General features: G+C 41.6%; 1 protein-coding gene and 1 pseudogene across 1 annotated transcript in view; both read left to right on the top strand.

Annotated features, from left to right (window-relative positions):
• Nucleotides 1-25,746, top strand: part of Phactr1 (phosphatase and actin regulator 1) — a 520,403-nt gene that overhangs the window by 284,485 nt on the left and 210,172 nt on the right. The window contains exon 5 of the mRNA XM_005398816.2: nucleotides 22,249-22,413. Within this exon, the coding sequence (XP_005398873.1) occupies nucleotides 22,249-22,413 (165 nt within the window). The remainder of the gene's footprint in view (nucleotides 1-22,248; nucleotides 22,414-25,746) is intronic.
• The window catches only part of LOC106146251, a 63,244-nt pseudogene continuing 59,845 nt past the window's right edge, over nucleotides 22,348-25,746 (top strand).

Raw genomic sequence — 25,746 nt, 5'->3', positions numbered from 1 at the left:
TCTAGCTGTTTATCCTCCTTGGCCAGTGTCTCAAAAGGAAAGAGAAAAATGTACACTGTGTCAATTCCATCTATCAGAATCGTAAAACTTAATTCAGGCAAACTGGCATAAAAAATTGCTCTACCTTTTAGCAAACGAATTATTCTTGAAAAAAACCATGTTGGTGCTACAAAGACAATGCTGACTTGTCTTCTTTTGGTTCCATAGAATACAGTAAACTAAGAGCTACTTTGTAGATTTTTTTAAAAGTAAAATTGTCCATACTTTATAGGAAATACAATAGTGCAGTATGACTGAGAAATAGTTCAAAAATGTCTGCAAGATCTTCAAGAAAATTTGAAAATTCTTTCTCCATATCTTGCTTAAACCAGTATATGATTTGTGTGTGTTTATGTGTGTGTGTGTGTGTGTGTGTGTGTGTGTGTGTGTCCCACAATACTGTGAGTACTTTTGAAGGGCCAGGACTCATCTCTATCTAATCCACAAAGTTGCACATATAGCAGATGCACCATAAATGTTTGCTGAATTTAATTCATAAAAGGTGGTTTGTTGGAGAAGCCAACTTTTGTTAAAGTAGTGAATATAGATTTCACTTTCCCTCTAAACCACTTCCTTTTGTATTTTATCTTAGAAGTTCAGTTATTGCTTTCTTGGTGAGCTGAAAAAAAGCTCAGAATGGACAGCTACTGTTTCTCCCCCAGTAGACAGACGCTGCTGAGTTCTACAGATAATTACAGAGAAAAATTCCTGTTTCCGCTTCAGACCTTGAGGTCCTATCTGAATGTTACAGAGAGAACCTGTTTGTCAGACTTAAATTTTCTGACCAGGGCTTCTCCATTTGCAAACAAGGGTTCCTTCGGTCTGACTTGTCCTCCTGAATCAAATCTTTCTTGAACCAGCCAATTTCTGTAAGTGCATCTGATATTTTATATGTTTCAAGGGGAATAATTATATTTGCATTTGAGTCAGTTTGAATGGCAAAGAAAAATTTTCTTCTCTGGTTAGTAAAAAGCCAAGAAATAGATCAAGAAATTACTTTCTGTGTTTCTAGAAGGATAATTCAACAAATATCAAATGCTTTTGGAAAGCCTATGAAAATATTGACTTTATGGTGCCTAATTTCTCTTTGTTTAGTCAGTCTACACCAGATCCCAGGCAATTTCCATTTAAATAAAAGCCTCAGAGACCTTCCAAGTCTTCAGAGTGGTTGCTTTGTGCATTGCATGATTGTGAGTGTATTTGAATTAGTCTTTGCCTTTTCTAGTCAATTTGGCTGTGAGATTAAAGTACAAATTATTTTATTTTCCCAAGGTAAAAATTAATTGTAATATGTCTTATTAGACCAGCTAATGGGCTCTGTTGTTTTTATTAGCTCATAAATACTATATTTCCATTTTTCATTAGATTGCCATTTTCATGTAAATTAAATCCTAAAGGATAAAGATGAATTTACCATCCAATTAAGCTTGAATTTATTTTATGGCATTCCCTTCTCTAAGCTCTCCCTTATTTTTATCATCATTTTTTTAAGATAGGCAATTAACTCCTTTCAAAATGTAAATATTCAGAAAAATTGTGCTTTTTTTTTAAACCCAGCAACCATTTTAGTGCATTGTTCTAGTGTCTTTTTATATGCTTTCTCCAGCTCCATTTTAAAATGTAAGAAATTCTCCAGGTAAGCATTATAACTGGTAAAATACCAAAGCAATTTATTATGTTAAAACCTAATTTTTATGATGAATTTATAACACTTATTTGTTGGACTCTTAACTGTAGCCAACAAGTGTGTCCAGCATTAAAGTGTACTATCTCAGGTAGTGCAGAATCCTAAAAGGAAAACGTTAGTATTCTGCACTTTAAAATGAAGAAATATTCCTTAGCTTGTGAGGCTCACATCGGTCCCCTCCAACATCCTGCTTTGTGACACTCTATCACTCATGCCTCGGGGGTAACTCTGGTAGGATAAGTAACACTCAAAGTTAACAGTAATTCCTTTGTTCCCTGCACACTCAACCATGGGTTCCGCCAAGTAGCATTTGTAAGTCTGTTAGACTTTAGACTTAACAGACAGTAATGTCTATACACTTTGAGTATCTCTAAGCTGAAATCCAAAATGCTCCAGAATCTAAATCTCTTTGAGCATTTGAGTTGACACCACAAGTAGAAAATCCCACACCAGGAAACTCTGCTTCATTCACAAAACTACTTAAACATTATATATAATTATCTTCAGGTTATTGGTATAAGGTATATATGCGACACAAATGAATTTTGGGTTTGGACTTGAGTGCCATCCCAGAGACATTTTATTATATATACGCAGATATTTCAAAATCCAAGATGCTTCTGGCCCCAAGAATTTCAGAAAAGAAATACTTAGTCTGCATTATAATGACAATGTATTGTTCATAATATAAAATGAAGACACTATTTATTTGTGTTTATCATGTATGAAACACCACTTCTAAATGCTTTCCATATATTCATCCTCAGGGCTGGGGATTTAGCTCAGCGGCACAGTGCCTGCCTGGCAAGCGCGAGGTTGTGAGTTCAATTCCTGGTACCAGGAAAAACAAAAAACAACAACAAAAAAAACCATATATTCATCCTCATAACTTGAGAGAGGCTCCCTTGCTTTCACTGTGTACAAGGGTGGCTACTGAGGTTTGATACGTGGCTAGTTGATGCAGAGATGGTATTAAATCTACCCTCTATCTATCCACCCCTCAAAAAAAAGCATTTAGAAAAAAAAAGAGAAACTCAAGATCACCTATAACTTTATCACCCCAAAAGAATTATTTTTTGCTGTTTCTTCTACCAAATCCTATCCCTATGCGAAAACAGATATATGGGTATATAAATAAACTACTCTTTTTAAAAAGATAAAATTAGGCTATGCATGACATTTGGCAATTTTACTTTCCACTGAACAACAAACTATGGCAGATTTTCATGTCGCTAATTAGAACTGTCTATCATTTTTAATGACCATGTAGATATGCTTCAATCAGACAGTTGTTCCTTCATTTAATCAACCCCTCATACTTGGACATACAAGTTGTTGTATTTTCATGCTGCTATATACAAATGGGATTTAGTTCGTGATGCCATCTTTCAATAATAGATCAAATGATGAAAGTCAGCAAATTCCCTTGTAATATGTGAGACAAACGGGTGCAAAAAGGTAGTGATGAAGTTGAAGGAAACAACTCAGCTCATTCAAATTTTGGATGACACTTTAAGCCAAGCAACTTTTAAAAGAAACATGAAAACCTCTGGTTTTTCCCTTCCTATGAAAAACTCTCCCAGCGTTATTTCTTAACCTGGGGTTTGCAGGTACATGCTGGTGCCTGTTCTGTAGCTCCCCCTGTGGCCACAGAAGTTAATGCAGGAGAATTCTTCACCACCACTGTTCCAATTGTGAAAATTCCGAGAGATGGGAAATACTACTATACCCAAGCCAGAGCCTGTCCCGTCATTTTCTAAGAAATATTCATCCAAACAGTATTCACTGAGTGCTTCCTGTGTGTTATAAATGGTTGTCCTTACCTTCCACAGTGAGCAGTGTAACAGGGGCAGGTCACTTAGAGTGATTTTGGCTGCAGTAGCAAAAGTCCTTAAGCATGTTGGTATAAAAGACGTCATGCATTGTCTCACAGCAGGTTCGACTGTGGGCAGGCACCACGCCTGATTCTACTACCCCACGATTCTCCACTCTGCTGTCCTTTGTGTCAGGACTCTAGCCTCAGGATGTTGCAACATGGTGCTGGTAGTTCAGGCCTCACATCCTGACACCATAGCAACCAGAGGGCAGAAATGGGACTGTCTCTCTGCAATCAGGGAAGCCATTCTTAGAAGCCCCACCACCTACAGATGCCTCTTGCAGATTTCATTGGTCAGATCTCAGAGGCACACCCACCCTGCAACCAATCATTGTTCAAAGATCCACCACGTCTGACTGGATGTGGCCAGCTCTAGGAAGATGCCTGTCTGGGGGAGACAGGCCAACTTCTGAAGTGCCATTTGGGTTCTGTTAAAGAGGAGGCTGAGGGGCACAAAGGACTGTCTGGTACAGAAGAAACTGCCATACAACTGTGACCCAAATAATTAGGCAGAGGGAACAACAGGTATCAATGCAATTAAGTAACTGATATTTCCATTACTGACAAGTGATTAAGAGTAACAGTATTTCACTTGCATGAACTTGAGGTGCCTATGAAATATTAATTGGAGATGAAGAATTGTAGTAATACTGGCTGTGATTCAGATACTGTTCCACGTCTTTTATTTATATGAAATAATCTGTTTCTCATGAAAAATCCCATGAGACAGATGCTGTTATTATGGCCATTTCACAGATGTGGTAACTGAGACCCAGAGAAGTTAAGTAATTTGGCCAGAGTTACACAGTCACTGTTGTGTCAGTTGGGAGGATCTTCTAGGTGGGAAGTGGAAATTTAGAAATACTCAGATTATCGATGCTAATGAAAGGCATGGGAGAAAATGCAAACATGTAGTCAGACCTGAGTCCTTGGCCTGAGAGATACAGAAACATCTTAAAGAAAAGGAGGAAGGGAGGGAGAAAGCCTGCAGAAAATAGGCTTCTTTTCAGTGAATATTTGAGTGTGAAAGTAAAAATCATGACAGGATTTGGCACCTTTACAAACTGAGGAACAGTTTCCACACACATGCTGAGATTGTGCCTGAGAGAGTGGAAGGGGAGTGTGTATGTTTTCACTTGACGTTCTGCCACTGGCCAACTGCAGAGTTTGTGTAAACTCAGGTAAGGCACATCTTTGTGGTAGGATGGGGTTGCGCAGCATAAAACAAGTAAGATAGAAATTATAAAAACAAGATAGTGATATTTTGCTCTATTGTGTAAGAAGTACAGCAACAGCCACTTCAAAGGTGCTAGGTATGATGGTCCGCACAGTTACTGCTGTAGCATTACTATGGAATTACCCTTGTTCTCACAGTGGCTGCCACCTTCCCACCATCACATCTCTGCTCTGGATGCCTAGATGCAGGGGAAAGCTGACCAAGAAAATGGCACATCTCTTTCCTTTAAGTAGACTCCCCAGGAATCACTCACAACACTTTAGCATATATCTCATTGATTAAAGGTTGATAATATGGCCATACCTCCAGCCAGAGGAGGCTGGGAAACAGTCTTGTAGCAGAGCAAAAATCAATTCTTGTTCATTTAAAAGAAAGAAAGGATTTGGCAGCCAGCCAGCCATTTTCCCCTGTCAGTTTACTCTTTAGTAAGAGGGGGATTAAAATATTCACCTCACTTCTCTTATTGGTTTATGGTAGGGATCCGGTGATAGAATAACTAGGCAGTTCCAGCGGTTGGTGTGAGATGGCCACAGAAACTTTGCACACTGTAAGAAAAAATGTGTTCGAAATGAGAAAATTGAGGGAGAAAGCTAATACATTTTCCTAACTTGAGGGCTCAAAAGCAGGAAGTGTGCACTGGTGAGAGAATACTTTCCTACCTGACTTGCATTCCCATGGTAAAGCCTTCTCCTGCTTTCCAAGTCTGTTTCACAAGAGCCAGGGCTTGGATCTGATTATCTCTGCAGGAAAACTTCCTATCTGTGTTTCTTGCTTTCTGCTGCACTCCACACTGCCCAGTGACTGTTTCCAGGCTGAGAAAGTGGAAGAGGTCCCTTTGGGAATGGTAGGTCATGTCCTTAATGCACCTGGCCTGCATCACCTTGACTTACTGGTACCACAAGGATTTTGGACCCAGGTCCCTCATGGAGACTGACTGAGAGGAATAGCTCTGTCACTCAGAAGCCATTTATAAGGATCATTAGAAAGCAGACTGCAAAGGTGACAGGGCACTGAGCTGCTATGGCTCCTTACGGTGCTCAGACATTCCAGGTATACCTAAAGAATGAAGTTTTTTTCACTGTTACAATAAATCTGGGGTATCAGGAAGTATCTGTATTAATATTCTTCTTAAAACTTGAATTTGGATTCAGAAATGGGTGATCCTTTTGCATTAAGTGACTTTTAGGAGCATTAGATTACATAGGGCTGAGAGTGGCTATTATCATCCATCATGGATGTGTTTGGTATGTCTGTATCTGTTTCAAATTCCTCTAAGATGAACTATGATTTATTTCTATATGCTTGGTACTTTTCACTTTGGTATCTTATATCGTTTGGTTTGTTTGTTTGTTTTTTGAGATGGGATCTCACTATGGAGTTCAGGTTGACCTTAAACTCACTATGTAGCCCAGCTGGCCTCAACATCACTGTAATCCTCCTGCCTCAGCCTCCTGAGTGCTGGGGTTACAGGCATGTGCCACTGTGCCTGACTTCATTTTAGTACTTTAAAGAAGAACTTCTCTTTCCACAAAACTTCTATCTCACAATTTGAGTTACATGATAAATGTTTAAGACATGTTTTTGGAGTCAGTGCACCATAACCTCATGTACACTTGTCCTTTGGTGTCCATAGGGGATGATTACAGGCCCCTCGTGGATGCCAGAATCTGTGGATGCTGAAGTCCTTTACATACAGTGGCATTATGTCAGCATCAAACCTACGCACATCCTACATATAGCACTCCAAATCATTTCTAGGTGATCTGAAGTACCTATGTGCATGCTGTGTAAATGTTACACTATGCTTTTTAGGAATAAGGACAAGTGAAAAGAAAGTGGAATATGTTGAGTACAGATGCAAGTTTTAAAAAATACTTTCAAGCCAGGTTTGGTTGAATCCTGTGGATATGGAACCTGTGGATGTGGACAGATAACTATATGTCCTAAAGTTCCTGAAGTGACAGATATGAGAACAACAGCCACAAAGCCAGCCTGTTCCTGTGATCCCTATCTTTTCCTTTTCTTGGCCTGATGCCTTACTGATCAGCATTGATAAATTTTGAATAGGAAGATCACTAGTAAAGCACTTGCCTAGCATGTGCAAGGCCCTGGGTTCAAATTCCAGTACCACAAAGAAAAGAAGAAAGTTAATTTTGAATTTTGCAAAGGGAAAAGTGTCTAGCTCAAGTCAAGTTAATTTAGTTGTGACAAGTCTCATTATACCTAAAGAATTGCAAAGATGTTATCTATGTAAGTTAAAGCACTGTCTTAGTTACCTTTCTGTCTTGCTGAGACAAAATACATAATGACCAAAGTTAAAGGAAGGAAAGGTTTATTTAGCTCACAGTTTGTGGAGGTTTCAGTCAGCAGGCTCCAAGATAGGGTGGCACATGGAAGAGGGGTTACAGTTCATGGTGGAAGACAGCCAAAGCAACAAAAGAGGAGGGAGAGTGAGTCTTTTTCAGTCTCTTATATTGTATTCAGGGTACTAGTCCTAGAGCAGGTGTAGCACTCACATCCTTAATCCTAGCATTAAACCATGAATAAGCCACAAACTCTAGAAGCTACCCCCACGACTGCATGAGTTTTTTGGGGGATATCCAGACACAAACCATAACATTCTGCTCTTGATGCCCCCCACAAAGACTCATGCACATCCCTTTATACCAAAGGCATTTAGTCCATCTCCCAGAGTTGTCAGAATCCTAATAGTTTCAGTATTGCTGAAAAGTCCAAGTCCCAAGTCGCCTCTGAGATTTAAGGCAAACTCTTAGCTGTGAGCCCCTGTACAAATGAAAAAAAGTTAGACACTTCCAACATTCAAGGGCACAAGATAGATAATTCCATTCCAAAAGTTACAAACGGGTATACAAAGGAATGGGACCAAAGCAAGTCCAAAATCCAACAGGGCAAACATTTAGTCCATGTGCAACACCCAAGGCAATCTGTGGCAAGATGTGAACTCCAAAAGGCTTGGGTGGCTTTTCCTCTATAGCACTTCTGGTGTTTGTAGCTCCCATGGCTTCTCTTTGGGGCCTGTTCTGCTCCCTCCTTGCAGTTTTCCTCAGACAATCCATGTTCTTGGCTTCTCCAAACTTTTGGGGTCTCCACTGCACCTTTGGCTTCACACTTACAGCTTCACACATTGCCCTCTCAGGGGCACACTGCCTGGCCTCCCAGGCCTTCTAAAATCTGGGTGGAAGCCCTTCTGACCCCACAACTCTTCCATTCTGCATGCACCTAAAACCAGCACTACATGGATGATGTCAACACCTGTTGCCAGCCAGAGCAGTAGCCAGGTGTCCCTCTCTCTTGGCTGTAAGGGTTGAGTGTCTGGATCACTGGAAACTCTGTCCAGTTTTGAGAAACAAATTCTCTAGGCTACAGCCATTCTGGAACATGGTGGTTTGCAGCTTTCTTCTCAAAGCAAAGTCTTTCACTTCTGCAGTATTAAGGCTGCAAAAGGTGGAGTCCTGCTGCATTATGTGATGCCCTCAGGCCATCTTTTACATTTTCCTGTTCCTTCTCATCAAGTAGAATCTTCTTAGTTCTATCTTTCTAGTCCACAACTTTACTGGAGCTTCCTTTGTGGCCAAATTCACAACATTTTAAATCATTCTGCCGGCCTCTTTGCTGTTGATTCTCAACATAGATCTGGTTAAAAAGCCCCCAGTAGCAACCGTGCCACAGCCTCCACAAATTTTAACATTTTACCTTGAAATTTCTTCAGCCAGATTAATTAGTCTGCTACCCTTAATCTCAGTCTCAGGCAAGTCTCTTGGCACAAGCAAAATGCAGACAAACTTTCTGCTAAGCCATAACATACATTGTCTGGAGTCTAACAGCCAATGCAGTCATTTTTCTCAGCACAAACTTCCTAAGCCTGGTCTTTACCACTAGGATTTCTATCAGCCTGCTGGTCTTCTGAGCTCTGACCAGAATCTCCCATACAGAACAGTCTAAGGCATTCCAGCTCTACTTTTTCAGCTGGCATCTCTGAACCTTTCCAATCTCTTCCCACAAGCCATTCCCAAAGGCTTCTCAACCACGTGGTCAGGTACAGTCACACCAAAGTCCCCACTCCTGGTATGAAATTCTGTCTTAGTTACTTTTCTTTTTGCTGAGACAAATTACCCCACATCTAAAGGTAAAGGGGAAAAAGTTTAGCTCACAGTTTGTAGAAGTTTCAGTCCATCATTGGCTGGCTCCAAGGCGGGGTGGCACATGGCAGATGGACAACAATTCTAGGTGGTGGAAGACAGCAAAATCAACAAGAGAATGGAGAGGGAGAGGAAGAGGGGAAAGGAGAGGAAGAGGAAGAGACAAGCCTCTTTCAGTCCTTTATACTGTATACAGGTTACCCACCCTAGGGTGGGTATAGCACTCACACCCTTAATCCCAGCATTAGACCATGAATCAATCACAAATTGTAGAAGCCCACTTCATGACTGCATGAGGTTTTGAGGGAACATCTGGGTAGAAACCATAACAAGTACCATATTGTGAGTGAAGCAGGAGAAAACATTTGACAGATTGTCAGTCCCAATTCTAGCTGACAATGCCACTGGAGCAAGTTGGGGAGGAGTCCCTCAAGGGGCTGCTACAGCTCAGTTACATTGCTGCACTGGAGAATAAGTCCTAGTGGATCATCATTACCAGCTTTTGCTTCTGCTGCCCACCAAAGCCCCAGCAGTGCCCACCTTTGTGCCTGTATATAAGATTTAAGTGGACTCCAGGGTAAAAACAGAGAAGCAGGCATAAGCAATCAAAAACATAAATTTGGAGTCAGGCACTAGTTAAGTCACCCACTAGACACTTCTGGTGATAGTTTTTTGTGTTGATACAGGGATTTTTACATACCATCAGTGTTAGGTATATATACCTCCATCTTGCAGTTAAGGAGGTGCGGTTCTGACAGATTAATTCATTTGCCCTTAGTCACAGAGCTAAGATATGATCAACACTTATCCTTATGTTCAGAGTTTAAGTTCTATGTTCTGAGGTTAATATATTAACTTGTTTATTAGGAGGAAAAAATTACAAATAAGACTTCAAAATAAATACTGAGGTAAAGCTGAATTCAGAACTTCCTATGGGAGAAAAATTGACCAATCACTCCCTGTAAAGACTGCTGTAAAAATGAATCATCTTTCCTGCAGAAGAATAATGAAAGGTCCCCAAAGAGATGAACAGGACAAAAGAAACTAGGACATTTGCCTCTGAGAACAGACTGCTTCACCTCAAGAGAAATTGACAGTTACTGTGAAAGTTTCAACAAATACCAGAGCAGGATTCCTTTACTTTCTGAGTAATATTCAAAGCAGACCTGGGTAAGAACTATTGATGCTAACTAAAATATACACACATGAGAAAAGAAAAATTAAAACAAGGGTATGTTAGAAAAGATCAACACCCCTGCAAAAATATCCTTCCCAGAGATACTACAGTATTTGGATTTCACATACTCACTAGACAAATGACAAATGGCACTGAAAAATTGTCTGGGAGCCACATAAATAAACTGTAATGTCATCAGAGGAACAAAATGAGAATTCTGAGAACAAAAGAAGAAGATTCAAAAAATGATTCTTAAATAGGATGTGAGGTTTCATATGGTTCTCTGTTATCCTACACTTCATAGCTAATTGTCTGGCTAATATCATGAAATCTTGGAATGAGCTCAAGGACCAGAAAATGCCTAAAAGTGGCAAGAAAAGAAAAGATTGTTTGCAAAGGATTGAGTCCAATCTGCCCAGCCTGGTTTTGATATTTCCCAGCCATTCCTAAGACATGATGTGTGAGAGACAGTGAACCACCTCTAAACTCAGGAAACCTGGGTCAGCTTAACTATCTGTGTGAGTTGGCACGTTGTGGGCAAATCCTCTCACTCCTTTGTGTCTCTTTCCCTGGAACCGTAAAAGGGGACCAAAGAAGATATTAACTCAGCATTTGGTATGGTGGGTTCCATGGAACTCTGCTCTGAAATTTTTATGGTGTTCTGCAAGGGAAACATGAACTAACCATTTTTGTGATTAACTTTAGGAAGCAAACAGTTAAAGTTGAAAAGATTTTTTGCACAGCTGGTGAGAGCCTTCAGAAGGCTAAATTGTAGTGGGATTCTTTTAGAAAATAGTATGCTAGTCATAACTGTGACTGAGATAAGGCGATTTTAGAGCTAGGGATTGGAGGCTGGGAGATAAATGGGAGGACAACCAAGTGATTGCAGATGGAGGAAAGTTCCTAAGTGAAGGCCTGGTGTCACCTGCAACTTCAGAACTGGAACTCAGCATGGCAATGGAAGTGAATGGAGGATTGTGACTGAGACTGTGAATGTTAGGAAAACTTACACCTACACATTTTTGAAGACCTCCTGAGCTACATGGAAAAGCACCTAGAAAGAATAAAGCACCCTATGGACCTGGAGTACTTAAAAAGAATCCCCAGCAATTTGCGGGGTTTGGAGCTGGTAGATGTCACTGAAGCATCATTTCATGTTCAAAAGTGGGGATCTTCCTTCTTTGCCAACCATCTCAGGGTCATGAATTTGTGTAGCTTGGAAGAAAGGAGCAAGAGTCTAGTTTCTTCGGGGACACAGCAAGTGTATTTCTTAAAGTATAATTCTTAGATTGCTGGGGTCAGCATAACCTAGGCTGCTGGTTAGGCATTCAGATCCCTCAGTCACAGATCTAAGAAGAATAGGGATCATAAAATTTAACAGATATTTTCTTGATATTCTTGTGTACACTAAAGTTTGATATGCGGTGGTTAGGAGAGTCTCATCGCGGCTCACCCTCCCCAGAACTGCTTCAATTTATACAGGTCTTGGTTAATTTTCTCACTGTGCTGGAGCAAAATACCTGATGCCCAGGATTAAGGAAGGAAAGGTTTATTTAGCTCACAGTTTATGGAGGTTTCAGTCCATAGTTGGCTGTCTCCAAGGCAGAGTGGCACATGGCAGAGGGTAACAGTTGATGGTGGTGGAAAACAGCAAAACCAACAAGAGCAAAAGGGAGGAACAGTGGCAAGCAGCCTCTTTCCCTCCCTTACATTGTATGCAAACTACCTGCTGCAGGGCGGGTGTAGCACTCACACCCATAACCCCAGCATTAGACCGTGAATCAATCATAAATTCTAGAAGCCTACCCCATGACTGCATGAGGCTTTGGGGGAACATCTAGACAAGAACCATAACAATACAGTTCCCTAAGGGACATGCAAGTGGGGAAGTGATAAGGAACCCTGATTGGATAGGTGTTCTTTTTTTCGGTTTTGTTTTGTTGGTTTTTTGTTTGTTTGTTTGTTTGGTTTTTTTTTTTTTTTTTCTGGTACTGGGAATCGAACTCACAACCTTGCGCTTGCCAGGCAGGTGCTGTGCCACTGAGCTAAATCCCCAGCCCCTGGACAGGTGTTCTACCTCGTACCAAAGGAGACTTCATTCATATATAACCCTTAATTGAGCCTCTATGGCCCCAAAGGGTATTTTTGATATATGCCTCTTGTGTCACTCAGATTTCTGTCACTGTAACAAAATACCTGAAATAATCAGTGTAGAAGAAGGAAAGGTTTATTTGGCTCACAATGTGGAGGTTGCAGTCTGTGGTCACTTGGCTGCATTATTTTTTGAGCTTGTGATAAGGCAGAACATTATGATGAGGAACATGTGGTAAAGCAAAAGCTGCTGATCCCATGGCAGCCAGGAAGCAAAGAGAGAGGAAGAGGCCATGGTTCCAATATCCCTGTCAAGAGCATAACCCCAGTGACCTAACTTATTTCTATTGGCTTGGAGTTTCCAACTTCCAGTCAGCTGGGGGTCTGCCTTTCAACACCATGGCCTTTGGGAGACATTTAAGAATAAAATCATAACACCTGATAATCCTTGCAAGTCAGCATTATCCCCATTTTACAGAGAGGAAGCAGATGGAACTTTTCTAAGATTACGTGGTGCATTTACTAGAACTCTTGATTCCAAGTATGAGAGAACCTAACTCAATCTAACTGAACTAAAAAAGAATTTGTTGGCTTATTTAGGAAAATGTTCCTAGTTCTGATGGTTCCAGGCATAGCTGAATGCAGGATTCCAAATGATGTGATGAAGTCTCTGTCCACCTGCGTCTTCCTCAGCTCTCTTTTCCTCTGTCTTGGTTCAGTTCTCAGGCTGCCTGCACCCTCAAAAATGGCAAAAAGAGTACCAGAAGTTCCATGCTATATGACAAGGATTAGCAAACTGTGTGTTTTTTAAATAAAGTTTTATTGGAACATAATCATGGCCATTTGTATACATTGGTCTATGGCTGCTTTCATAGTACTTCAGCAAAGTTGCGCATTTACAGTGAATTCTGTATGATCCATAAAGCTTAAGTATTTACTATTTGGCTTAATGGGAAGAATTTGCTGACCTCTGCAGGAGAAACCAGAGTTCACTGAGGTCTGATTTGAGTCTCAAAGGTACTATTTATTTAGCTGCAAAAATATGACACACTGCAGCCTGAAGTTTTGAGATGATTTAAGAGTCTTCAGTATTTAAAGACTGTTGCTTTGGATTAACACAAGTCTCTATAGGTTCAGTTGAAGTTTAAATAAACAAGTTCATTCCCAATACAAGTATATTCTATAGATTAAATGAGTAATAGAATGTTTTATAAGCTTTTGTAGTCATTATGTGTGTTGAAGTTTAGATTCCTGGGAGAAGAAACAGAAATTTTGTATTGAATATATCAGCGGGAACTTGGCTGATAAAATCTGGCATCTCAGTAAATATAATAGAGCCTGAATAATTTTAAGTGTAACAACCCCCCCCATTTATTTAGTCTGTTAGTTTTTTCATTCATTGACTGCCTATGATCATGGAATAGAAATATCCTGTCTCCAGTGTAGCAGTGAGAAAATGTAAAGTACTCAACGTAATAAGATGTTTCTTCTCAAAATTTATGGATTACCACTGTGACCTAGAAATTCTTTTTGTATTAACCAAGGCTGCATGAGGGATTTTAAATTTATGTCCCCTATTTTTACAAGGCTTAGAGCCTGTCTCACCTGCAATCCCAGCTGAAAGAGCCTGTCTGTCAACAGCTGCAGTGAAATCCAGAATTGAGGCCCGATGCTTGGCTGAGCTTGATTGCTTCTCTTAATGAATCCCAGGAGGTGAAGGGTGGAGAATGCATGTGCCCACCTCTAGTGTATGGGTGGAAATCAGTTCTTCCTGAACCCCCTGGACTTGGAGGAGCAGAGGGGTGACGCCTAAGGATATTCAGGAAGCCCTTGCTACCTGCTGCGAGGCAGATGAGAACTCATATCCACCAGCAGCCACTAGGTGATCGATCCGAACAAACATCCCTTTTGTTTCCAAACAAAAATTCTGCTCAGTGTACATAGTGTACAGTATTTTCTAAGTGAAGCAGAGTTGAGCCATTTTGTGTCCAAACTGGCACCTGCTGAGTGACCAGTTGTAGCCCATGGCATAGGTGCTTAATAGAGAAAGTCCTACTAATTCTTAATGTCCTGGAGACCTGGGATGAGTGTCCTCCAGGGCACATGCAGACAGGCATATGTGTAGATTGTGACATGTTATGGTGAGACTGTACCTACTTATTAGGATCAATTTATATTGATTGGTGTTTTGTAATCTTTTCAGAAAACCAGAAATGCCCTCCCTCATCCCTGAATCTTCCTATTACTCAGTCATAGTACAGAGATACAAAGAGTCAGACATTCACACAGTGGGCAGATACTGTTAAAAATAGACAAATCTTAATTTAAAACATGCACTCCTTTCCTTGAGAAGTCACTTCTTCCTCTTCATTAGCTCCTCCCCAATATCTCCAACTGTAAAACTGGGATAATATATAACCCTACCTCCTAAGGGTAAGGTGAGGATCACATAAGCTGATATCTTGTAAATGCTTAGGTCAGTGCCTGTCATAGACTTGGTGACTGAGAAGTGGTAGCTGCTGTTGATACTATTATTATCATCACCGTTATCATTGTCATTGTGTTAGTGAACTTTCCATCACTGGTAAAATCAACTTATAAGGAGGAAAGTCTTATTTTGGCTTATGGTATCAAAGGTTTCAGTTCATGGCTGCTGGGCCCTGTTGCTTTGAAGCTGTAATGGTGCAGTACATCTTGGGAGGGACCCTTGGTGGAGCAGAGCTGCTCAACTGAAGGCAGGTGGAGAATAGAGGAATGGCTGGTTGAGATCCATGCTCCCAGTGACCTGACTTCTTCCCACTAAGTCCCACCTTCTGTAGGGTTCACCACCTTCTGGTAGGCTATAGACTGGTGACCAAGCCTTTAGCATATGAGATATGGAGGGACATTTAAGATCCAAGCCATAATAGTCATCACTGTCATCACCACATTCTTCATCATCCCTGCCATCATCTCTACCATTAACATCAATGCCTAAGGAAGCATTCGCCTGTGCAGAATGTCGCCTTCTCCTAGGAAGAAACTGAAAACCTGTTCAGTTTTGGGTTTAGATTCTCCAAAACTCCCAGGAGCACTTGGCATATGGAGCAAGCTATGGTGAGAGCCCAAATGTCCTGCTCCTTCTATTCATTAGACATCAGATAGCACAGCAGTGTTTCCTCCATTGTCCCAGTGGTTCAGTGGGAAACTAAAATGAACTGGTGCTTTCCTCCACCCGATGCGAGGTGCAATGGCGAGGTGCCAGCTGAGGTGCCTCACACCCACCTCCTGTCCCTACAAGCCTCCTAGAGCAAACCTGGGCTCCACAAGTGGTAGGTTCAGAGCACCAATGAGCACAGCTTCTGTGGTTCACGGTGGTCTAAGTCATGCATAAGTCTAATATTAGCTCCCCTGAATTTCTAAATAGAAAGAAAAAGCATCTCCCAAAACAAAACCAAATCTAGTCATGGGATAAGAGAGCCTGACATGTCCAGTCAAATTAGAGAGTATTCCCTTGGATGCCAAAGCAGGGAAGTCCCATCACATACCTGGTCCAGTTCCCTTTTCTGGCCCTCAGCTCTGTAAGTCAGCTCAGCCGTGCCACTTTCTACCTTGTGATTCAGCATTCTGCAGATAGCATCTCCTCCCCTGAGAGCTACCTTTGGGATTGAGAACAGAGGGCTTGACCAACATAGCCTTCATTTGATCTGTTTGCATCAGCACCTCTGGCCTGAATTTCTTCCCATCCTCTGACCTTTGTCTCCTTCTCTCTCATGCTCCCATGCCAGGAGATCACCTCATTCTGAGCCCCATTTTGTTTTGTGTTTCTTTCTTTCAACCTGTCTTCACAAGTTGTCTTCTGCCTCCCTCTTCAGCCTTCCAGTTTTGTTATCTAGTGGCAAAGCCCCAAAGTTGAGAGCCAGCCTCTGATAAATTGGTGAAAGATGGAACATGGGTGGTTAAAATGTAAATCAGTTAAATCTAACATGATCCAGTCTGCTCAAAAATCTACTGCACTTAAGGGTTAAGCATCTTCAATTTAATAATATACTTATTAAGCATTCATTCAAGTCGTTATAATTATGCCTTTAAAATGCTTTTTCTGCCCCTTGCCTCTCTAGTTCTTCAAAAGCTCTCCTAATTGATTATAATTATTTCAGTGTGGCAATTTCAGAATAATTTTTATCTATTTCTTTTTTTATTTTAAAGAGAGTAGAAAAAAAAGAACAATAACAGCATACCAACATCACAGACATAAACAAAACAAAGCAAGAACATTAAAAGGGATACAGGATTTCAAAACAAAATGATAGGAATTAACAGTGGTTGTTATATTACATATTGTTATCTTCAACTACATTGCTCAGATTACCAGATGTAAGAATGGAAGACTGTCCAAACCATTAAAAGGAATTTTTAAAATTTATTAAATAAAACATTAAAGATAATACAGAGTTTCACTAGACAAGTTGGTAGGAATTCACCAGTGGTTGTTCCATTGCATATTATTGTCTTCAAATCATTTGCTCAGATTACCAGATATAAGCATGCAAAATTGGTCAAAATGTTAAAAATTTTAAGCATTAACTGTTCCTTTCACTATACCATCAGAGACATGTTATCCCAGCTATTCATATATAAATTGCCTTCCTTCTTTCTGTTTTTATCTATTTCTTAAAGATGTGGTTCTGAAGTAGCCTTTCGTCCTAGGGGTTCATTTTTCTGGAGACCACTAATAATAATTTATTCTCGTACCTTTTAAGATGTAGCTGAATGAGCTGAATAAAATACAGCCATTCCTTTACTTATTTAGTAAGTTGTACTTGAACACCAACTGTGAAAAGCAAATTCAATATCAAGCCTGAATAAATTTTATCTTCTTTTTTTTAAAGAATTCTGCATATAACCTCTTTTTAACCTTTAGTAGATGATTTAGGTTGGCTGAGCTCAGAAAACTCAAAACTGGATACTTCTAAATTTTACCTTTTGTATGTGAGTCTGTTTTGGGATCCAAAAGAAGACAGGAACTCTTCTAACGAAAAGCAGGTACCCCCAAATACCAAAGCTTTGCATATTATTTTTTTGAGATCCAGAGATCCCAGAGTATGATTGTTGCTACATGTAACAAGTGTTTCATTTTAACTGCAACATGTGTTTTGAAAGTACTAGAAGATACTTTGGAGCAGGTCACTTAGGTTGAGGTTCCTAAAAACCAAAACAGGAAATTAGAAGTTGTAAAGTATGTGAAGCCATTGAAAGTTGTAGGAAGAGCAGACTTCTGGAAGAACAATCTAGTAAGAGTATAAAACAGAAGTTTGAAAGAAGCAGGATTAAGTTCAGGAATACAGGTTGTGTAGACTTGTAAAATCTAGATAAGCTACAATAACTCTGTAAATGAAGGTAAGAAGGGGAAGGAAAGCAATGGATTTGAAAGAGCAAGTGATCTATGTCTCTGTTGATGTTACTTCCATCCTGGACTCTAAGCCTTCTTGCTAAAGTTTCCCATAATTATCATCCCCTGTGTGGATATTTGTCAGTTTTCCATGACTGTAACAAATCCCAGAGATGATGAGTGTATAAGAAGAAAAGTTCACCCGGGTCACTGTTTTAGAGGTTCCAGGCCATGCATGGTGGATCTGTTGCTTTTACACCTATGGTGGGCAGACGGTATGTCTCAGTGGGAGCATGTGGCAGAGCAGAACTTCTACCTCAGGGCAAGACATTGAGAGGAAGTGGCTGGGGTCCCACAGTTCCCTCCAGGGCCAGTGGCCTAAAGACCTCCAAGGGGGCTCCACGTTGTAAAGGCACCACCACCTCCCAATGATGCCATCTTCAGGGACCAACCATTCAATACATGGGCTTTGGGGGACATTCCAGATCCTGGGGATAGCAGTGCCTCTGAGTGCAGTCATGGACAAAGCACCACTCAAGCAGCTGGTACCACCTCTATCTACAAAGAAACACACCCGAGTTCATCATGGCCCTAAGCCTATTTGCTTGTCCTTCTCATTTTTTTATTACAGCTGATTTAAATTTATCTTTTAAATTTAGCAGTCTTCTCAGCCATTCTGCAGCCCAAACTTCCTTAAAACATCTTGCTGCTTCTAATGATCCATTTCACCCACTGCTGCTTGAGTTAATCTCCCGGAGGCCCTCATGCGATCTTTACCATTTGTGATTCCAGGCCTCATTTCAAACCTTCAATCACACAGCATCACCTTCTGATGATGAATGCTTCCCTGTGTGCGTTGATCCCACCTCCCTTCCCATAGAACTCAGTTTCATAAATTTCTCGACCTCTTTCCTATGTCTTCCATCTCTTACCCTCTGTTGGATGTGCAGCTCATCGTACAGAGAATGAGTCGCCGCTTCCCGAACATGACAGATTTCCAGATCTCCACTCAGTAGTTCTTATTACTTGAAGACATAGAATCCAGCCTCTAAAGAGCTTTGCAAGAAGACTGCATTATCTGCCTCCAAAGCCTTTTTCCTCAAGCCACCCAAGTCCACGTCTCCCTGTTATCCTCAGAGTTCATTAACACGTGTGAGATCATCACATCAACCTACTCATGAAAGCCAAAAACTTTGGCCACTCTTTCTTCTTCATGCATGTTTATCCAGAGATTTACCAGATCTGCTGCTTTGGTAAGCTGATCTTGCTTCCTGTGCCACTGCCCTGCGTGGATCCTAGTTAATCAGCTGCAGTAGCTTCTTATTGTTCTGTCACCTCTTTCTTTGCGTTTCCTTTTAGCTTGTCTTTGTTGCCACAGTGGTTTCCCTGAAAAACAGAGCTGGTTGCATCCTGATCATATATTTTCTCTAGTGAGCTGACTCTCAGCAGGCTAATTAAAATTGACCCCCTTCTCTTCTGGATACCCTTCATCTTCTTTGCTACATTCTATCCTTTCTTTGGTTGTTTGCTTTTCCCCCAAAGCATGTACCTTCTAAGGTCCTCTGTACTTAGCCTTGGTGTTTATTGACTGCCCTGCCCACCAGTGCAAGCTCCACAAGTAGGTATTTTTATCTGTTTTGTTTACTGATGCAACCTAAGTTCCTAGTACAAAGTGAATGCCCAGCACCTATTTTTTGTTTTGTTTTGTTTTGTTTTTTGGTTTTTTCTGGTAGCAGGAATCGAACTCACGACCTTGTGTTTTCCAGGCAGGCGCTGTGCTGCTGAGCTAAATCTCCAGCCCCCAGCACCTATTTTTTGAATGTGATGATGTCAGTTTCTCATTTTCAAATTCTCACCCTTTACTCTCTGCTAATATGATAAAACCCAAATGCCTAATAAGCCCTGTCAAAAGCCGGGGTGCGCTAACACCTGATGCCACCATCCACAGCTCTCCATGATGCACAGGGCTCACTGGCCCCTGGAAGTTCCTAGACCTGCCATGCTCTCCCTGCCTTCCCAGGGCTGCTGCTCCTGCTAGGGGTCCACATCTCCTCCTTCCTTTTGCCAAGCCCAGCCACGTAGCACCTCCCTGGGGTCTGCTCCAGCACTGAAGCAGAATCACTGGCTGTCTTCACTTCACCTCCACTGGGTTTTGCCTCGTTGCCGCCTGTTGTGGTTTTTCACACACTGACCCTCTGTCTCCTCCTCCTCCTCTTCCGTTCTCTCCAGGAAGGATCACAGTGTCCGATACAGAATTAAGTGGTCTGTCCAGTATCTCTGAAAAGAGACTCTGCCAATGCATTGAACCGTGTAGGGACAGTCTCCAACTTATGGGGGTTTGACTAGGATTTCTCAGCTCTACCATGGTGCCAAAACCATTCGCATCCAGTATAAACCGTAGTTCACATTTTGAAATTGTCCATTTCCCATGGTACTGATATGTCATCCAATCTTGTCTTGGATGCTGGGTAGCACCAGTGACCACAGGTCCCTGTCAGCCACATGGTCACAAGGGGTCACAACTCACACTCTGCAGTGTGCTCTCTTTCTAAGGTGAGATGTACAGTAGGTTAGGGGGGTTCAGTGTATTTCCCACTTACAATATTTTCAGCCATCAATGGGATTATCAGGAGGTAACCAGATCCTAACTCAAGGGGCATCTGTAGTCAGTGGTTTCAGTACCATCTTCATTGGAATATGTGCTAGCTGTCACCATGCTCACCCACAAGCCTCTGCTTCACCCTTCCCTGTCTCAGTGAATAAAAGGAGACATTCTACCAGTGTGACTCTGGGAGTTGAGAGTGACCTGCCTTCTGTCCTTCAGGTCACTGAATTGCTCACTAAGTCTTGCAATCGGACTTTCTTCCAACCCACCTCCCAAATCTATCTACTTCCTCTCAGTCCTGCTGTCAAGAGCCTTGGCCAGCTCATCCTCATCTATCCCCAGTACATCTACCGTAGCACACTGCCAGCCACTTGGTCAGGGTTCCACGTACACTGGTAGGATGAAGGGATCTCCCTCTGTTAAAAGCACTTGCACACCATGACAGGCAAACTCCAGGGCCACAAGATCGAGTGTTGGGGACTGGGTGATTTTTCTAAAGGTCATCATTCAAGGACAAACAGTGGTTTGGATTTGCTGCAGCTTTACATATAATTTTGCTTTCTGGAAAGTTGAGTTCTTTCTATCCCCGCAATTCTGCCAGAGAAATTATTTTCTCTGATTATTCTCATCTTAGAAATTCAAGTTGGGGTATATTTAGCTCAGTGGAATATATAAATACTCATGTAACTTGGAAAAGAGCTTGTTTTTTCTATGTGGTGAAAAGATATTGGGGCAGTTGTAGCCTTTAAGGAAGGGTCCAGACTTTCTTAAGAGAGACTGAAAGTCTTATTATGCTTCTGTTAGCTTTCTGCTACTGTAACAAAATACCTGAGATGATCTATTTATAAAGAGGAAAGATTTGGTTTGGCAGTTCGGGTCCACTGCTTTGAGCTGCTAGAGAGGCAGCACATCGTGAGGAGTAATGATCAAACTGTTCACCTCATGGCAAGGAAGCAAAGGGGAGAGAGGAAGATACCAAGGCCCCATCACCCCTTCAGGGACACATGCGCGGTGACTTAGGACCTTTCATTAGTCACCACTTCTTAAAGTTCTACTGTCTCCCAGGAGTGCCACCGGCTGGGAACCAAGCCCTTAACACATTCCTTTGAGGGAAACTTGCAGATCCAAATGATAGTCATTTGCAAATGTTCAGTCATTGGTGTTGGACTGGATATTCCCTACAGATATTCCTAGCTCCCGAAATCTTAACAATTATTTTTTAAAGCAAAACTCCAGGGGAGGAAAGCTGTAGAGGAAGTAAGGCAATTGTAAAGAGCTGATGGAAGTGTGAGTAATAGTAATTCTAAAACCAGCTCAGTAACCCTGAGGTCGAGCCAGGCCCTCCATGCATGTCAGTGTCCTGAGCTCAGAGGAAAGCAGAGCAGTAGGAAGTGGAGAGCAGTGGGTGGTGGGAATCACAGCATTTGAATGGGCATTTGGTACGTGTTTTCTTCCTCCTCTTTTTCTCAGCTGTAGTGCTGTAGTGGTTGCGTGTGCCAAGTCCTAGTTGAGAAATTCTGGACCAGTAGTTACACTGTCACTCGAATCTCCCGATGGCCTTTCCTTCCCTGTTGGAGAGTCTCTCATGCATCAGGAGAGCCTGTCTTCCTCTTCCTCCCATCTAAGTGAAGGTTGAGCAGTTCGTCTGGGGCAGCTGGGTAGAGGGGTGGACTCCTCTCGTGCCAGCTACAGGCGGCTCAGGCAGGAGGCTCACTGGAGCCAAGAAGTTCGGCACCAGCCCACACAACCATAGTGAGATGCTGATTCTTTAAATAAATAAACTTGTTGCGGGTGGGGTGTTGCGAATTTGTAGGGCTGGGCTCGCTGTCCCCCGCCTTTAGAACACCTCGCTGTGCCTTCCATTCCAAAAGGCAAACGGAGCTCCAGTCACATGGCTTCTGCTATCTGTAGCTATGGAAAACTCCAGCCATCTGTGAGGCTCCCATTCTAACACTTTTTCCCTCTTCCCTTTATTTCCATCTCTTTTCTTCTTGGGGAAAACAAGCTGAGGAAGTGGAGAGGCTGGCGGCTATGCGTTCCGATTCCCTCGTGCCGGGAACCCACACCCCACCCATCCGGAGGAGAAGTAAGTTTGCCAACCTGGGAAGGATTTTCAAGCCTTGGAAATGGAGGAAGAAGAAAAGTGAAAAGTTCAAACACACTTCAGCAGGTAAGGCAGTGGCTTCCTTCATCCCTCACCGATATTGGTTGAATTCAACTCTGTGTCTTAATTGGCAGAATTTAATTACCACAGGGAAGAGCTCAAGCCTTGAACTTGCTACTGTCTTTAATAATTCCTCGGTATGACTGACAGTGTTTTTTATAGCCTGTGTGGTTTTCTCATATCTCAGGGTTGGTTCTTTTGTTATTATTTTTTAATTTCAAAACCACCAATTTTATTTGATCTATAAGGAATCTGGACTTGGATGCTTTCATTCTAGCATTGACAATCCATTTCTTATTTTCACTGCTCCAATAAAAGTCGGCACACAGCAGAAAATGAGTTATGTATGGTCGTTGGCAGATGAGAATAGATTATTTCATGGAGGAAAAGTCTTGAGTAAATGTTTCCTGGACAAGACAGGAGAGCAAGAATGGAAATGAGCCACCGCTAGAGTGACAGGCGTAACTGTCCAGTTAATCACTCAGTGACAGCAAGGGAAGGAGCAAAACGGCACAGCTGGGAGAGGTCCTGGGGTCCTGAGGTCGGTCCTGGGGTGACTGTGCCTCAGTTTAGAGCCCAGCTCTGCTATGGGTTGATTATATGAGCTTGCTCTGCTTGCTTACCTTTGTATCTCTGCTCCTTCATCTGTACAATATGAAAGAGTGTCTCTCATAAGTTAGGATTTGTGGAGACTTTGTGTAACAAAGTAGGTGGCTATCTAAGGGTATGGAGAGAGAGATGTATAGGAAAAAAAGCTTTTATTTCACCACGTTGGGTTTGAGATGAGATGGTGGAAAAGCTATACAGATTCATTTTATTGTTGTCATAGTCTGGCTGGGCTGCCATAACAAAATACCGTACACTGAGTATTTTAAATAAGAGAAATTTACTTCTCACAGTTCTGGAGACTGGAAATCTAAGGTCAGAGTGTCAACAAGATAGATTTTATCCTGGAATCTCTGGTCTTGGGGAGTAGATGGCTACCATCCTGCTGCCCACTCACATGACCTGTGTGTGTTGGCGGGGGTGCTGTCTAAAGTCTCTTCTGATGAGGGCACTAATCCCATCACAAGGGCCCCATCCTCTTGACCTCAGCTAACCCTAAGTACTTCCCCTAAGCACCATCTCCAGATGTCACTGGGGCTTAGCACTTCCACAGGTCGACCTGGGAAGGACACGGGGTAGTCTGTAGTACTGCATTTCTAGTTATGTGCCCAGTTTGTCCTCAGGCTTACCTCAAGGCTTTCATTTCCTTTTCCTCTACATCCTCAGAAACTCAGCCTGCTTTCCTTCCTACTCAGAACCCCCTCCTCTATTTGTGGGGTTTCTGCTCCCTTTGCCTTGTCCCCAGAGTAACTCTGAAATGAGAGATGATCCACTTTTTGTACCCAAACATCAGTCCACAGACCCAAGAATCTTCATACCAGTCACTTTGGGGACGGAAAGAGAAGACGGACATGGAAAAATCTGGCAGAAAGTTGCAGAAATTCTGAAAATCTTAAACAGCTCCCGTGGAAGACACTCAGTTTTGTTTTCTGAGCCTGTTTTTCAGAAGCCTCAGTGCCCTGTAGCTATGGTTTCTTAAATCTTGAGGTAGGAGTGACCCTCTGGTTTTCTAAATCTCTAAATCAAGCTCTGATCAAGCTCCTTTGCCTTGGCTCTCAGAGAGTGTCTTCCACTCTCTGTCTTGGCACAGATTGCTTAAAGGGTGAGGATGCAGCTCACTTGTGCTTTCCTAAAAGCCACCGAGTGACTTACAGGCGAGCAGGTCTCTGGACGGGCATCCCCCACTGACTGAGGGGAGGGAAAAGCACGGCTATGTGGTTGAATAAATGGGCAACAAAATGCAGTTAGACAGGAGGAATGAGTGCTGGTACCCTACAGCACAGCGGGTGGCTGTAGCCCATAACGGGTTATCATGCATTTTATAAAAATCTAGGCAAGAGAGGGTCAAAGCTCCCCAACACAAAGACATAAGTATTTAAGGAGAAAGAAATGCTAATTATCCCAATTTGATCCTTACATATTATATACATGCATCAGATTATCACACTGTACCCCAGGAACATATATAGTGATGTGTCCATTGTAAAAAAAAATACAAAAGAACAACATCTAAATGAAACGTATTCTAGAGGCAAGGTCAGGTACAAGACACTCAACAGGGAAGAAAATGGAAGTGTTCTGTAAGCACTGAAAAAAAAAAAAAAAAACCCACCTGACTTTGCTATGCAAAACACACATTTAAATAATTGCCATTTGTTGGCATGAATCCCTCAGTGCTGGGATGGTAGATGCTCTTCCTTCTGGCAAATCAGGGGCTTTAATTAATACCTTTGGCAAAGCCACAGGCAAAGCCCCAGTCGTCCTCCCTGACTGATTACACTGGCATCTTCAAGACCCTGGAAAACCTGTCCTTTTGATGGGTGCACGTACCGAGGCATCAAATTACTCATGAATCATTAAAAATGTGGAAACTTTTCATCGTTTTGGGAGAAAGAATCTAAACATGACAAACGAAGTTGCTACCTTTAAATCATTCTCAGACTGCTCCTAGCCAGCTTTTGTGATCAGCACAGCCAAACTGATTAACTTGGCACTCCATATGATATTCATCTATAATTTTTGTGTTTATTAAGAAACATTGCTTCTGAATTGGAGAAGATAGAGGATGCACTGTAGAATATCTTTATGTCATGATAGATGGATGATTCATCATATAACTGAAGTTATTCTAGTTAAAATGTTCAGTGTTTTACCTTGTAGCACCCTTTCTTCTTAAGTGGATTCCAAATTTTTATTTATTAGTTTTATAAAGGAGATACTTCCTGGGCTAGCTCTTAACACAAAGAAGAAATGTGACAACCTAAGGATGTTCAACATGATAAATTGTGTATAGGTTCAGATAATACTCTAAAGTAAGTACTTTCTTATGTGTGGATGAGTCACATATAAATATACAAGAGGACTGATTTATTATGGAAATGTTAATTGGCCAGTTTTAGCTAGCATGCACATATTTGTCTTGTATATGTGTTGATGAAAAGTTATCCAATGATTCTTGTTGAAGAAAGGTGGACTTTATTCAAGACCATCACAGTAGGAGTTCCAAGGAACCTGCGAAGAGTTTGTTTAATAAGAAAATCTTTGTCAGTATATAAAAATATCCTTTCATATGGACAATAATGTCCATAGTTTAAAATGCAGACAATAAACCCACATATTAACTTTTCGTTGTTAAAATCCTATCCTTTGTTGAACGTACAGAAGGACATCGGCACAACGCATAGTTGGCCTGTTATAACTTCCACGCCTGTAATTTGCCATACTTAGATGAGC

This window comes from Chinchilla lanigera, unplaced genomic scaffold, assembly GCF_000276665.1.
Source record: "Chinchilla lanigera isolate Chin_1 unplaced genomic scaffold, ChiLan1.0 scaffold00064, whole genome shotgun sequence".
In the NCBI taxonomy this organism is placed as follows: domain Eukaryota; kingdom Metazoa; phylum Chordata; class Mammalia; order Rodentia; family Chinchillidae; genus Chinchilla; species Chinchilla lanigera.
This window is presented reverse-complemented; position numbering and strand designations above follow the sequence as displayed.